General features: G+C 37.9%; 1 protein-coding gene across 1 annotated transcript; it reads right to left on the bottom strand.

Annotated features, from left to right (window-relative positions):
• Positions 1–14,118: 14,118 nt before the first annotated feature.
• On the bottom strand, positions 14,119–15,938 carry LOC140145229 (microfibril-associated glycoprotein 4-like). Its single transcript, XM_072167003.1, has 3 exons — positions 15,755–15,938; positions 14,654–15,253; positions 14,119–14,486 (listed from the first exon to the last, which is right to left on the bottom strand). Exons 1-3 carry the CDS (start codon positions 15,936–15,938, stop codon positions 14,119–14,121), a joined length of 1,152 nt encoding a protein of 383 aa, XP_072023104.1.
• Between the last annotated feature and the right edge of the window lie 338 nt (positions 15,939–16,276).

The following is a 16,276-nucleotide window of genomic DNA, read 5'->3' as shown; positions in this document are numbered from 1 at the left end:
GCCGTCTTTAACACAGAAGGTGATAACTGTGTTTCTTGTTCTGATTCTGTTGGTGTAGGCGCAATATATACATCTGGTATCTTGCATACTTTATCCGGGCAAGTTCCTTTTGCATGTCCCTCTTTTTGGCAGATTGCACACTTTATTTCATTCTTACATGTGCCAACATAGTGTCCTTTTTGCAGACAATGACTACATGTTACTTCGCTTGTCTTTGGTTGCCCCGGTGGTATAACTTGGCTTTGAAGCCGAGTATAGCAACATATCTGGGTAACGGTTCTTTAGGTTTCTTTATTTCTACTCTTCTATTCCCTGTTAAGCACTTGACTAGTTTACCTCCAACTCGCAATTGTTCTTTCTTACATTCTCCTCTGATTTCAGCTCCTACCATTCTCAAAGCACCGAGTATGCAACTGTCACTCACCGACAAAGGAACGTCACATACACGGACCGTCGTGGAATCTGGTTGTATTATGTACGGATTGTTTTCATGAATTGTAACGTTCTTACTTCTGATATTCAGACCCTCTGCCATCAGCTTGCATCTTGATGTTAAGTCACTGATATATAGACGCCATAAACTACCAATGCGTTGGACGCCTTCAATGTACTCTTGTCTGATTGATTTACTTATAGCTATGTACACCTCCTCATTTGTTAGATACTTGTTTTCTTTCCATTCAATGTCCGTAACCACGTCCCTATTCTTAAAGAACACTACCGGGTGATTATGCCGTGGTTCAGCGGGCCGTGTAACAGGCTGTGACCTTGTACCGTTTGCGTTGGTTGATTCGGCCATGTTAGCAGAACTGGCGTTTAAAGCCCCCGCGTAGCTATCATTTTCCTCCATTCTGGCAGTTATTAGATAATATTCTGCACAAAAATGTCTACCTTGATGATCACTATGATATTAATATTCCTTCGGTTAAAGCTAATATCCAAATATATTTCGCTAAATACCAATAAAATACTGTAATTTTGCCACTGATTTCGCATACGTGCCTTAGCTTATGCTTTGACCTGTGACCTCATGGAGAGCAGCAGATGTCACTGTATACGATGGTGGAAACATTGTTGACAATGGGTGGAACGAAAACATGGAACCTAAATGGGTTGAAACGATAATGCCTGAGGACGTCCAAGAACTATTGGTAGAGAATAAATATGAAGAATTTTCAGAAAATAGCGATTTGAGAGATCCTGAGGATTAAAACAAAGAGAAATGCATCATTGAAATCATGCACAAACGGACAATTTATAACACTGTAAGCAACACTTTCATGACTTTTGCGGCATTCTAGTTTACAAGTTGCTTTTGGGGTCTTCTTTAATACATAAAGGCAATTCTGGTAGTCAATCAGAATCTACTTTTACCACCCTGAAGTATATACTTCACAAGTTCAAAAAGTCAAAGACAACTATTACTTTTTATCTACTTAAGTAACATTTCCTGACGCTTTTTCGTTGATATCATACTTTCCTTCAATTTTGTCGGCCATTAAAAAAAGCACCCTCGCCTGTGACATCTTCGCATTAATAATCTGACCTAGTAATGCTTTACCGCTATCAATAACAACATCCAAAATCTGATGAAGTATACCACGTAAGTGACTTATTATAACTTTTCAACTTGGCGGCAATTTTAAAAAAAAAAAAAGCGTGACCTGTGACCTCATGTTACCTTCGTATTAATAACCTGACTTAGTAGTACATTTTTGCTATCAACAAAAATCCAAAATCTGGTTAAATATGCCCCTAAAGTGACTTATTCAACCATATATGTTTTTCATTGATTTTGGCGGCCATTTTGGAAAAAGCGCCCTCAGCTGTGACCTCCTGTTACCTTCATATTAATAACCTGACTTAGTAGTACATTATTGCTATCAATCAAATTCCAAAATCTGGTTAAATATGCCCTAGGGTGACTAAGTTAACCATATATATTGGATTTTGGCGGCCATTTTGAAAAAAGCTCCCTCACGGAAAAGTTATCAGGTTACGGGCTTTTTACCCAAGAAATTCTTGTTTCCCATGCAAAACTGGTCCAGATAAACCATATGAGAATTTCTTGTTCTCCAAGTGGTACTTAGCTCAGTTTTAACCTGGTCTACTAATGGTGAAATGCAAAAAAGCGCAAAAAATATATATTTTAGGCTAAAATTACCAAATATGAGGTTATGAGAAACCCTCACACGGGCGTCAACATTGGGAAGATGATTGTATGAACAATCCAAAATATTGGGGGTAGAATTGATCCCTCATCACCGGGATCTACGCCTCATGTATGCAGCGTGTGGAATCGTAGTAGTTCTGTTACAGTCTTTTCTCTACGCTAGCCGTATTGAAGATTAGACCTACGAAATGATGAAGGTATGGACAAAGCAGAAAATATGTCGTTTTTGTACAGTACATATATAATAAAAGATATTGAGAAAACGAAGGAATTTGTCCGTTTAATAATACAGTGTAGTCAATCGCGGACATTGAAATAAAAGAACAACGCAAATTCACCCTCTGAAATCCAACATGTATGAAAGAACAATCAAAATCCAGGACTTGTGACTTGTAGCACATTTTTTTTTTTTTTTTGACGTCAACATTGGATCAACACAGAATCATGAATTATTCACAAACAACTCTAAATGTGTTATGAGGTGTCAAAGCAAAATTATGTTGTTTCAAAAGCATTGGAGCACGATAAATTGCCCCACTTTAAGTATGTGTTTTTTCAATTTGTAGCCGCTAACTGTCTATTTGTACTGGTTACCAGCTGTGTGTCGTTGAATTGGAAAACATCATTTTTTCAACTGTTTGACTAATTTTTAAAATATTGAAAATGTTGAATATAGCGAATGAATTACCTTAAATGTTATGGAGTTATGATTATTGCATACATTATGTTCCAGCTAAAGCTTCCATTACGTTGGATGTCCATAGAGTCATGGGCTGATGGGATACACACAAAGGAAAGTGACGTTTGGTCTTTTGGAATTCTTCTCTGGGAGATTGTTACTCTCGTTAAAGTACAAGACTTTAGTTACTTGCGCTATATCTTGAATACCAATTTGTGCCCCATACGTCCAGTATCGTTCTATATTAACAACACATCAGTCTTTTTAAGTTGTGAATACAGATAATCATCTGGGAATCGTAAACGAGAGATTAGATTCAATCTAGTCAACCAGATTTTCCAACATATCTTAGAGCAACCAACATCACAACCCAGGTGAAGGTCAGTACTGTTCACAACGTTGGTTGCTCCAAGGTATATTGGAACATCTGGTTGACTAGATTTAATCTGATCCCTCGATCAGTCTTTTTAAGGAAAGAACCCCAAAAAAGTTGCAGTTTAATAGCGGACGCATTGTGACATGCTCAATCCGTTATTTTCATCGCGCTGAATTCAAATCAAAGCAAGTAACCGCAATTTTTAAATTCGGGTAATTTTCTTGAAAACTCTACTGTGTTGTCGATATTGAACAATATAAGGCAAATAGGGCATCAAAATAAACCATCGTTGTTTCCATGTTATATTGTGAATGTTGTAAATACGATTAACAGTTCTAAAGTTCTATGCACATTTATAACAGCTGCGTTAATTTTCTTAGGTTGGGCTGACCAGGAAATATTTGGCCGCCTACTTTCCTCTTAACTTATATTTATATTTTATACTTAAACTAAAGGTGGCCCGGAATGGGCACGAGAGTTGTCACCCGTGAAGTTAAACAGGGATTTCGGATGTCAAAGCCAACTCACTGCTTCCAAGAGGTGTAAGTTAATTATTATTTCATTCTATCAAATACAGAGAGAAATAAAATGATCCACAACTTATAAGTCCCCCAATGCGTTTTGAAATATTTCGAAAAAATAGTTTACGAAATGTACAAATTAAAACAGCATGCGTTCGGTCACAATGATAGACGATTGACCGTTTAAAAGTTGCATCTGAGTCCATGTGAGTCAACTCTCAAACATATTCATATGTTTGGTAAGGAAGATTGACGCTATGGACTCGGCGGATGCAACTTTTAAAACGGCCTCAGGGTTTTACATAATGAGCCACTGTGATCGTACGCAATAAAGTGCGTAAAACAAATAAAGCTACACATACCGTTGTATTTTTTTACATTTTCCAAAATGTGTTTTAAATTAATATGTTGTAGATCCTATATATGAACTTGTCATTCGATCGAGTTACCATCCATTTGTGACAAAAATACCACGTTCGTCCCTATAGCCCAAAACACTATTATAATTAATCAAAAATTATCAATGGCTTCAAATTAATTTCCTTGTTAACATACTTTTTGATCCAGCATAAAGATGTGCTAAACTGGAGCTATTCCCAGATATTCCCAGCATTATCAGCAAAGAAACCATGATTATGTCATCGTCGATGTGTATAGCGTTTGTAAAATAACGACCTGCGCATCGATGATGATGTAATCATGGTTTCTTTGCTGAGAATTCTGGGAATAGCCCCAAATCAAGTTTCTTTGCTTAGACACGAGAGCGCAAATTGGCTGCGCTACAGCAGAGCCGCTCGCTCTGGCTGCTCTCTAATCTGAACGGATCCAGTGGATGCCAACTCAAGGTTTGACTTGCTACCTGCGTCCGACTCTGCAAACTAATAGTGTGCTATTATCGCCTAATTTCCAAGACCCAGTGAATTGAGTCACTAGCACAGCATATTTGTGCTCGCATACCTTATTATTCATGTAGTTACTTGGCCTAGGATTTACGTAATGCTGTCACAGCCGGGGTCATAACTGCAAGCCAAAAAGTTTCTGATAAAACAAATGATTGAGCATGCATCAACAATAAGAAAACGTTGACGAGAATTGGTTCAATAATCACGTCGAAGGAATTACCGCCTCACCTAAGTGGTAGCTTGTACCGTTTTTTTGTGGCATCCTTCAGAACGGAGCGGTTCGTTACCAATATAGCTCAATATTTTCGGTCAAATCTCCATTCAATTAACACGGGGAGTTGGCTAGCTATGAGCTAGCTATGCATTGCCCTCACTCATATTCTACGAAAGTGCGACTATTTCTGAACATCTAACCTAGCTGTAATTTTAGGTCATGTTAGAGAAATATATTTGCTAGAAGTTTGAAGAATACTTTAAATATTGGCCGGTTATTTTTCACACAGTGATGTTAACTAGGCAAATGCAATATACTTCTAACATACACTATTTGTAAAGGTCGCGCGTCAATGGTGAGAGCACTGTGTATTGTGTATAGGAAAACGGACAGTAACTGCAGTATGAAATTTCAGGATAGGAATGAGAAAAATACGAGCTATTTTGTGATACCGAAAACTCATTAACAATGACAAAAATGGGGGGGGGGGAATATATGTCGTCGATCGGGTTACGGACCTTTAACCCTAACGAAACAACAGAAATGAACAGAAATGTGCAAATTTTCCAGAAGCTAGAAAACCCGAAACACAAACATCAATAACAACAGCAACAACAACAACAACAACAACAACAATTGTTTTTAGCAAAGCCTTTAATTTCATAAATAAATATGGAATAAACATGTACTTGATACTAATAATATAAATCATGTAAAGTAACAACCTCAATTTATTACATGTATTTGAAAATTTTTGACGTAAAGACTCAAGTCCTATTGTTGTCATTAGATATGCTAGATTTTGCCGGACACTTGAAGTATCTAATAAAAGTTTGAATTCTCAATTCAACAATTATGTTTCAAAATCGTCACATAAAAGTTAGTATACATTGCCAACAGTTGACCCATTACTGCAGCATAACGTTAGCATTCGCTGGAGCTATGAGAACATAAATTTTATGCATTTAATATTTTCTGTTATAAATATTTTAGGTAGACATGGAAGTAATAGGTCATTGATAGTATCACATTTAGCAGATTCGGCTTTTAACGCAGAGTTAAGGACGTACCATTAGATATCAAAGGAGGGGCTAATATTTCACGAACAAATGCATGCGCACAAATATTTACCAAATTCAAAGCTGAAATACTAAATAGGGGGGCCTATGATGAGATATAGAACACTTGGCACCCCTGTTTTGTTTTTTCTTTTCTTTTCTTTTTTCTCCAAAGTGAAGCAAATGGTGGAGCATAATTTTGTGCAGATTGCGAGACAATTGTTTTTCCAAAACCTACCCACCCACCCCTTGATATCTAACGGTGCGTCCCTTATTTAAACTTAAACAAATTTATGACTCTGATAAAATACAAGTTTACAAATGCATACACCAATTCACACCTACGTACATTAATACATACAATCGAATACATGAATACAAAAGCCACCTAAGTCCATGCGAAGTTATTTTGAGAGAAAAACCCGTGTATCATTTTAATTCCTTCAGTTAGATTTACCTGGTCAATATGGTAAGTTTTACGTGCAAATGAGTGGATTAACCTGTATTAGGTATGACGATTAGCATTTCAGGGACTTCGTGGGGTTCATTTTAAATTTTGGACTTTTTTTAATCATATACAAAGACAACAATGTTAGAATGAGATTACCACTAGTAAGATAATACAAAATAAAGCACACAGGTATGTATAATGTTGATAAGCATTCTGCCATGTAATATAAACCACACACTTTCCTTTATTAAACCCATTTTTTGTTCAAAAGTCATTCTCTAGCAATGAATGTGTTACAAGTGGACTTTTATACATACTGGATTTCAATCAATCCCTCATTTCAAATATATAGTTTTGGTTTCTCTATTGTTCAGAAACCAAAAATCAAGGGATTAAAATGTGGAGATGAACTGGTATGCAATCATAACACTTTTGTGCTGGGAGGACACAAGAGGGTATATATAATCAAAAGTATAATGGCCTATAACCATACGTATATAATAGCCTATTGTGCTAACATATGAATTATCGATATCTATCAACGCCGGCGACTTTCTGCTCTCTGCCGTAGGTGGCCCACTTCCATGACACCATAAAATTGCACCCAAGTTCCGATAAGTTATGCATAGACATCGTTGAGACATAAAAGATGGATATATACGAGGCCTAGACCTACATGTAGAAATCATGTGCATATATTGAGGGGTGGGGGGGTGTTTTGTTTATTTGTCTGAAATATAAACGATGCATGATGATGTAGATTATTTGATTATGAATTAGATTATTCACAGGAAAGCACAACCCATACCTCTTAGGGGTGGTGCAATAAATATGTGTATTTCTGGGGGTGAATTATAGGGGGGCAAAGATTTTTGGCAGGCCAAAAGGGGGGGCAAGCATTTTTGGCAGGACGAAAGGGGGGGTCAAGCGATTTTGGCAGGTCGAAAGGGGGGACGCAAGCAATTTTGGCACAGATATTTTGGGCACTGTTTCTATATTACGCCCTAAAAAGGCGTAGGAAAACGTTACGAACACGTTCAAATATGCAAAATTTCCTGCTCGCTGCGCTCGCATTATATGTTAAGACAATTTAAGGTTTTAAATTCGGGTTCCCCAAAATCTTGCATGTGTAAGGGGGGGCAAAGATTTTTGGCACGTCAAAAGGGGGGCAAAAGTTTTTGGCACGTCGAAAGGGGGGGGGCAAAGGTTTTTGGCACGGCCAAAGGGGGGCAAGCGATTTTTGGCAGACCATTTTGAGAATTGGCACCCCCCCGGGGGTACACATAATTATTGCACCACCCCTTACCTATGTTCCCTCCGCCACCTATATATATCCTCCTCCCTCCCCCTCCCCACACTCGATATCGACTCTTCCCTATTATTCCACACCACTCTTGAGCCCCCTCTCCCCTCCTTCCCTTCCCACTTCCAATGCTCTCTCCCTCTGTTTTTCTTTCTCCTTACCCTTACCCCCCTCCCCTCACACACACACACACCCCTACCCTCTTTCCCTGGCGATCTCTTCTATCTCTCTCTCTCTATTCTCCAATAAATAAATTGAATAAAAGTTAGTTTAAACCAGCTTTCTATGATATTGATCTTCCGTCATGCGACATGCACATAAATAGAATTGTGTATAATAGTGTTTATAACACTGAAGTCATAATCTGTCAAGTGCCTATTGTAATGTCTGTGGAAATATTTTGATGGTCTATATATTTTCACAGTGAAATCAGCTTAGGCTAATTCGTAGTCTCAAGTCAATGCTTTCAAACTAAATCAATGCTTTCAAATGTAGACTTCTTTGTTCGACTTCTCTGCTCGTGAATATTGCACTGCGAAATTTAAACATTTCTTTTGTATACTTAGAGTAGGTAACTTCAAATCAAATAATTTTACGATCCACACCACTTATAAGAAACTGAAACCAAAACCGAAACGGACTGTCACAAATGTTCGGTTTTAAACAAAAGGTAGAAACAATGAGTTCGATATCTTATGATTCAAGTGGTTAGGCAGGACAATAGGAAAACACGTGACCAAAACCAAAACCAAAACTAAAACTATATATTTGAAATGAGGCAATGTGTTACAAGACTCAAATCATGGAATTGGGTGATTCTTGCTATTTTTCAAATGCCCAATAGACACAGAGAATGAATTTGAGTTGTTCTTTCATGCATATGACAGGCCTATGTATAGCAACAATTTCCCATGCTTAACTCAATTTGGCCAAAGTATGGGCTTTTGTATTCATATATTCAATCTTAAGACATACGAATAAAGGCATCATACATACGGGCCCTGAGGGCAATGGCACTTGGTATCACTACTGTCTCGTTTGAGGCACCAGCTTCGTCACATTTGGATATAAACACAACTTCACGATAATCTGATTTCCTTATTTTCCTTATCTGACATCTTACTTTATAGACTTCTTGTAGACCAGTATTTCATTGAAATCTGACAAATTAATGCCAATTCAAAAATATCTGGTCCAAATGGATGTTGAAAATATTTGATTATTTCCAACTGTATGATTATTTGACAAAATAGATAAGTTTAACATCATGTTATATACAACATTACATATTTTACATCAGGCTTTTCCAACCCTACACCCCCTACAGAAGACATGGCTCTAATCTTTGAGGAGTGTGGATTTTAAATAGGATAACCTGAATAGGAGTTTCCGTTTGAAATCTATACCCCCTGTGTTTGAGATTAAGGTCATGTCTTCCATAGGGGTGTTTGTATTTCAAATAGAATAGCCCATTCTAAAATATAAAAGAAACGAGTTAAGGGGGTACTACACCCCTGTGGTAAATTTGTGACTATTTTTGCATTTTACTAAAAAAATAATAACACACTGGTAACAAAAGTGATGTATATTATTGGGGCAAGGAATCCAATTACTACACTGAAATTTCAGTGATTCAAGACAAGCGGTTCATTTTTTATGATAAGAAATGAGGTACATCCTAATTGTACCTTATTTTTATCATAAATAACGAACTGCTTGTCTTAGGTCACTGAAATCCCAGTGTAGTAATTGGATTCCTTGTCCCTATAATATACATAACTTTTGTTACCACTGTGTTATTAGTTTTTGAGAAATATGCAAAAATAGACACAAATTTATGGAGGGGTGTAGTACCCCCTTAAATGCAATCATCAATATTTCTTAAAGCAACAATTACTAAGGGAGTGTTCAGAAATACTCTGGTGGGGGGGCTGGAAAATATGTAGGGGGGTCAAAAAATTTAGTTCTGAATAGGGGGTTAAAAAAGTTGTGGGTGTATGAACAGAGGGGGTTAAAAAGTTTTTCGGCACGTAGAGGGGGGGGGGGGGCGTAAAAAATTTGTGCGCGCTGCGCAAATGTTCCCATATTAAACCAAAACAAAAGTACATTTGATCCCGTGTTAAAATTGTCGTCTATAATTTAAGTTTGAGGTTTGTGTCAGTTCTTTCTGATCAGCTCTTTAAACACCCATAGTGGGTAGGAGAACATGAAAACTAATATGAGATACTGTATTAGGATCACATATTAAGTATCATGTGAGAGTATACTCTTGTACTCCAGAAGACAGGATCACATATTAAATATTTGACACCATAGAATATAAAAACTAGTAATTTGATAAGTTAAAATAAGATTTTTAACGGAATAAATCTAAATAATATGATTATGCAGTTTATTCCGTTAAATATTTACCCATAATTTCCCTCATTCTTCAGGCCCTGCCCTCTATCGGGTGCTAATTTAAAGTTTAAGCTTGATTGCTATTGTTTCTTTGTAAGCCTGCGGCGCAACCTTGAACAATATTGTCTCTTTGTAAGCCTGCGGCGCAACCTTGAACAATATTGTCCTTGAGATAACGCCCCGTAGCCACCCCCCCCCAGCCAGCCCCATACCTCATTTCAATTTTTAACATACCCATATCATGCTTTTTATATTCCATAGTGTCGCACATTTAATATGTGATCCTGTCTTCTGGAGTACAAGAGTATACTCTCACATGATACTTAATATGTGATCCTAATACAGTATCTCATATTAGTTTTCATGTTCTCCTACCCACTATGGGTGCTTTAAATCACGAAAATCTGCAATATCTTTGCTCTTCTTTAGTGTTGACAATTTTAACAATAATGTTTCATGTAGTACATATTTTTCATTTATTATCACTGATATATGACTAAATCATGTTGCATTACAATTATAGGCGAAGGAAGCTTGGAGAACCGGGGTACACGTCCACCCCCCTAATTTTTTTTGTGGGGAAAAATCCTAAAAATCCTTAAAGAAAAAAAATAAAGCAATAATTGCCATGTGCAACTTTTTTAGCACATCGAAAAGCACCATGTTTTGGGCCCAAATAGGGTAAAATTGCAAAGTTTTGCGCTTCACGATCATTTAATAGCAAAACACACCATTTCGGCAGTAGTGTAGACAGGGGCGAAAGGGCCCCTGACAAAAAGGAAAGAGAAAAGTACCCCTTTGACAAAAAATGAAAGAGAAAATCTGGAGGGCAAAGAAAAGAAGCAAGGAGATCGACCCTTTTCCATATAAATTCAACCCGATCATGGGCCAAAATAGTGTAAAATACAAAATGTTTGCACGCTGTGTGCGCACATTGTCACAATAAAGGCATTTTCATCCCATCATATCAATGACATGCGTACAATTTCATTACACTTGAATACAAATTTTAGTATCATTAATGCCATTTGAATGGTAGTAGTATTGAATTAGTAGAATGGTACATTATGATGGGGGGGGGTCAAAATAGTTTTGAACCTATATGAGGGGGGGGGGTCAAAAAGTTTTAGGTCCATTAAGAGGGGGGTCCAAAGTTTTGGTTTCGCGAAGAGGGGGGTTAAAAAAATTTCGACATGAAAAAAATATTTTCCAGCCCCCCACCAAAGTATTTCTGAACACTCCCTAATACACACCTAAGTATAAATTGTACATGCTTCGAACTAAAATATGCAAGGCTCGGGAATGACTATGTATGTTACATTACAATAATATTAAAATATTCACAAATATCTCGACATTAGCTAATTAGTATAATATGTCATAATATGTATAATATGTATAATATGTATATTATGCTATAAGTATAATATGTCATATATATCATATATATACATTAAGAAACTCACTACATAATTTTGTGGTCAATGTTGGTTTTTGGTCTATAACTATAATTGCTGAATAAATAATGAATCCAGAAATGGAAACAATACAAAATAAAGTTATTTCAAAACAATAGTTTTAAAAATGTAGAAAATATTCAAAAGTCTGTGAATAGATTGCTCACACCGCACCCATATTAATTTTACCATGGAGCGGAACCAATCAACCACATACCCACCAACCCCATCCACACTATATACACAAACATATTTACATAATTATGCAGCATTGTACATTTTACTTTCATTTTAATTTTCATATTTCAACTGCATGCTCGGTACCAGTGGGTAAGTGCAACAGCTGTCCTGTGAAAATTTGGCAATTTACACACAATCTACACATGGGAGCTACATATGACAGGTATTGCACTTACCCACTTCTGGCACTGAGTAGTCAATTTTTAAATTGTTACAATTTAACAGCGACCATGGTGCCTGGGGTATATCATTGGTCTAAATGTGCACAGATATTTAAGTCACCATTATAGTTAGAGGAAAAAGTTCACTTTGGTGACCACTCTCTGGCTAGTAAGGTTTGACGATTGATTCGACTTCTATGGACCATTTAGAAAAAAATAGCCACCATGTCCCTCGCGAAAATCCCGGCATTTTTCGCTAGAGGCCAAAATCCAAAATGGCGGCCACCACCATTTTGAAAATTTAAGTTTTGAACCAGAGCACCTATAATCATGCACAAAGACACTTTTTCGGATATGTCGAGTACAAGGATTCCGATTCTGACATTAGTTTGGCATTACGGCATCATTTTCACCCAGAAATCCAAGATGGTGGCCGGCACCATCTTGAAAAATTTAGTTTTGAACAAGAGGACCTTAAATCGTGTACAAAGACACTTTATTGGATAAGTCGACCACAAGGATTTCAAATTTGACATTACTTTGACATTACGAACTCATATTTACCCAGAAATCCAAGATTGTGGCCGCCGGCGCCATCTTGAAAAAAATAAGTTTTGAACCAGATTACCTAAAATCGTGTACAAAGACACTTTTTCCGGTAAGTCGACCCCAAGAAATCCGAATCTGACATTAATTTGACGTTACAAAATAATTTTTGCCCAGAAATCCAAGATGGCCCCCATTTGGTAGAGCGTCTCTTAGCGTCTCGTAGAGTCTCTTATATGGGGTTTCAACTGCCTTATCTTGGGTTTACATCCCTTATCTAGGGATAAGGCGCCTTATCTGTGGTTTAGACGGCCTTATCCTGGGTTTACGTTCCTTACCTGTGGCTAAGATGCCTTAATCTTAGCATATCGCAGTCTAAACCCAGATAAGGCATATAAACCCCAGATGATGCGCCGTAACCCCAGATAAGCGATGTAGACCCCAGATAAAGCAGTCTAAACCCCAAATAAGGCGCCTTAACCCTAAATAAGGAACATAAACCCCAGAAAAGGCATCTAACCCCCACATAAGGTGCCTTAACTCTAGATAAGGGTTGTTAACCCCAGATAAAGGTCGTAAACCTCAGATAAGGCATCTAAACCCAAGATAAGGCGCCTTAACCCCAGATATGAGACGTAAACTCAGATATGGCAGTCTAAACCCCAGCGATATGCTAAGGTTAAGGCATCTTAGCCACAGGTAAGGAACGTAAACCCAGGATAAGGCCGTCTAAACCACAGGTAAGGCGCCTTATCCCTAGATAAGGGATGTAAACCCAAGATAAGGCAGTTTAAACCCCATATAAGGGACATGAACCCCAGATAAGGCGGAAATGACACATTTATGCTTCTGCTTTCATTCAAAAATCACATTTACGCTCTACCAAATTATTTTGTAACGTCAAATTAATGTCAGATTCGGATTTCTTGGGGTCGACTTACCGGAAAAAGTGTCTTTGTACACGATTTTAGGTAATCTGGTTCAAAACTTATTTTTTTCAAGATGGCGCCGGCGGCCACCATCTTGGATTTCTGGGTAAATATGAGTTCGTAATGTCAAAGTAATGTCAAATTTGAAATCCTTGTGGTCGACTTATCCAAAAAAGTGTCTTTGTACACGATTTAAGGTCCTCTTGTTCAAAACTAAATTTTTCAAGATGGTGCCGGCCACCATCTTGGATTTCTGGGTGAAAATGATGCCGTAATGTCAAACTAATGTCAGAATCGGAATCCTTGTACTCGACATATCCGACAAAGTGTCTTTGTGCATGATTATAGGTGCTCTGGTTCAAAACTTAAATTTTCAAAATGGTGGTGGCCGCCATTTTGGATTTTGGCCTCTAGCGAAAAATGCCGGGATTTTCGCGAGGGACATGGTGGCTATTTTTTTCTAAATGGTCCATAGAAGTCGAATCAATCGTCAAACCTTACTAGCCAGAGAGTGGTCACCAAAGTGAACTTTTTCCCCTAACTATTACAACAGTGACTTTGTTTATGTTCAATGTTAGTTGCTGATTTCTGTATAATTATAACTGTATGATAAATTATGAATCCTGAAATGGAAAAGATAATACCAAATATGGAAAGTGTCCATTATGATCTTAAATCTTATTTTAGAAATGAATTGATTGGTTTTATCTATTGAACCCGCCTGTCCTTCATTACAGAGGTCTTATGGGATTGCCAACTTGATTTCCAGTAGTACCATGTCATCCCTGAATGATCATTGGTTCCTGTAGGACCAAGATATTGGCCGTTCAGGTTGGAACGTTCACAGACGCCATACCACCAGGCACCTTGTCTCAGTTGAGCACAGTTACCACTACTGCTATCATGGTCCCTATCATACGTAGAGAATGCCCTGTTATTATGATAACCCAATGAATCACTAGCGTTGCCGCTGTATGACCCAATGGTAAGGACATAATTAGATGACGAGTCACCCACAATAAATGACGGATATTCAGCGTAAGCTTTGTCACCGTCAAATGCTTCTAGGATTTGGTCTATAATTATAATCGTAGGATAAATTATGAATCCAGATATAGAAAAATAATTCGAAATATTGAAAGTGTCTATTGTGATCTTAAATCTCATTTTAGAGATGCGTTGATTGGTTTTATTTATTGAACACGCCTGACCTTCATTGCAGAGGTCTTCAGGGATTCATAACGTGATTTCCATTGGTGCCATGCCATTGCTGAATAATCATCGGTTCCTGTAGGGCCAAGGTATTGGCCATTCAGGTTGGCATATCCACAGTTACCATACCACCAGGCACCCTTTCGGTAGTATTCAGCACAGTTAACATCATTACGGCTATCATGGTCCCTATCATACGTAGAGAATGCCCTGTTGTTATGATTTGCCAATGAATCACTAGCATTGCCACTATATGACCCAAAGGTTAGGACATAGTTAGATGACGAATCACCCACAGCAAATGACTGATATTCAGCCCAAGCTTTGCCGCCGTCAAACGCTTCTAGCTCTACACGTAAGATTGAGGGATTTCCTGATGTCAGTAGATGTATGAGCCTGAGACCTGTCCAGTACTCACCACCCACACCACCAAAACCATTCTCGTAGTCAGTCCAGTTGCGGTAGAAGTTTACCGATCCGTCAAAACGTCGTTGGAATACAGTCCACCCGGCGTTTTCTGTACTCATATCACAATACACTTGAAATGACAAACCATCACTTGGAGTTATTGTGTAGATGCCAGATGGGTAATTTCCATTAGACACCAAATCAAAGCAATCCCGTATAATATCTGAAACGAAATGGAAAACAAATTAAGACATTGAGGTTTCTGGAACACCGACCATGTAAATATAATTTGTTTTAAATGGTAGCAACTGACGAGAGCCAAACTATATCATGGTCTACATCGGTAGTGCATTCGACAGATTTTTAATTACAAACAATCCATTCTAGCAGTTTTTTCTTATTATTTATATTTTTTTTAAAGCTAATATTATACAATCCGGGTATACAATACACAAACCCTGCTAATGTCGCATATCAACCATTAAACCATCACTATGATTATTATTTTCAACTCGAGTTTAAGCATTCTATTACAAATTTAATATCGATCTTAAGCGTCTCTTCATGGAAAAATTGGAAATATTCATACTTTTAACGGGTATTTTAATAAAAGTCGGGACGTCTTCTGCTTTCTGCTGTCAAACAATTATGTGGAAATGACCTTTCGCTCGTGGACGAACTGCACTGTTGGAGGATTGTCAAGCAGTGCGTGCGAATCCCATACGGAGAAGGATTGCCGATGGTGGCGAATCGCCATGCAGTGTGTTGGAATCCTCCTCTAAGGATTTGAAGGAATAACCCGATTTGGTTTGGAGGATCGGCTCACATTGCGTGGAATCCCCCGACGGTGGAGGATGGCAACGCAGTTTGTAGGAATCTTCTAACAAATCCAAACACTGTGTGGCCATCCTCCGATGTCAGAGGATTGTCACGGTTTGCCACGGAAGATGGCGATCCTCTCAACCCTGCGACGCTGGATTTGTGCACGCGCATGGCAAATGTTATTTTAATTGACGTTTCCCTGAGATTGAGGAAAATCTTTACTCCCTCAAATCTGATACAAGAAAATTTAATCTTACCATGAATAAAAACGTTAAATGAGCAACTGTCGTTATTTCCATATCCCTTGTCCAATAGGTAAGCTCGTTCCCGACTGCGGATCGCAGATTACTGTAGGGCTGCTGCCGGAATTATCGGTAGCAACCGGGTCTTGCCATATAACTATGGCGGTTGGTTGGCCATAATC

The sequence above is a fragment of the Amphiura filiformis genome, unplaced genomic scaffold (genome assembly GCF_039555335.1).
Source record: "Amphiura filiformis unplaced genomic scaffold, Afil_fr2py scaffold_178, whole genome shotgun sequence".
In the NCBI taxonomy this organism is placed as follows: Eukaryota; Metazoa; Echinodermata; class Ophiuroidea; order Amphilepidida; family Amphiuridae; genus Amphiura; species Amphiura filiformis.
This window is presented reverse-complemented; position numbering and strand designations above follow the sequence as displayed.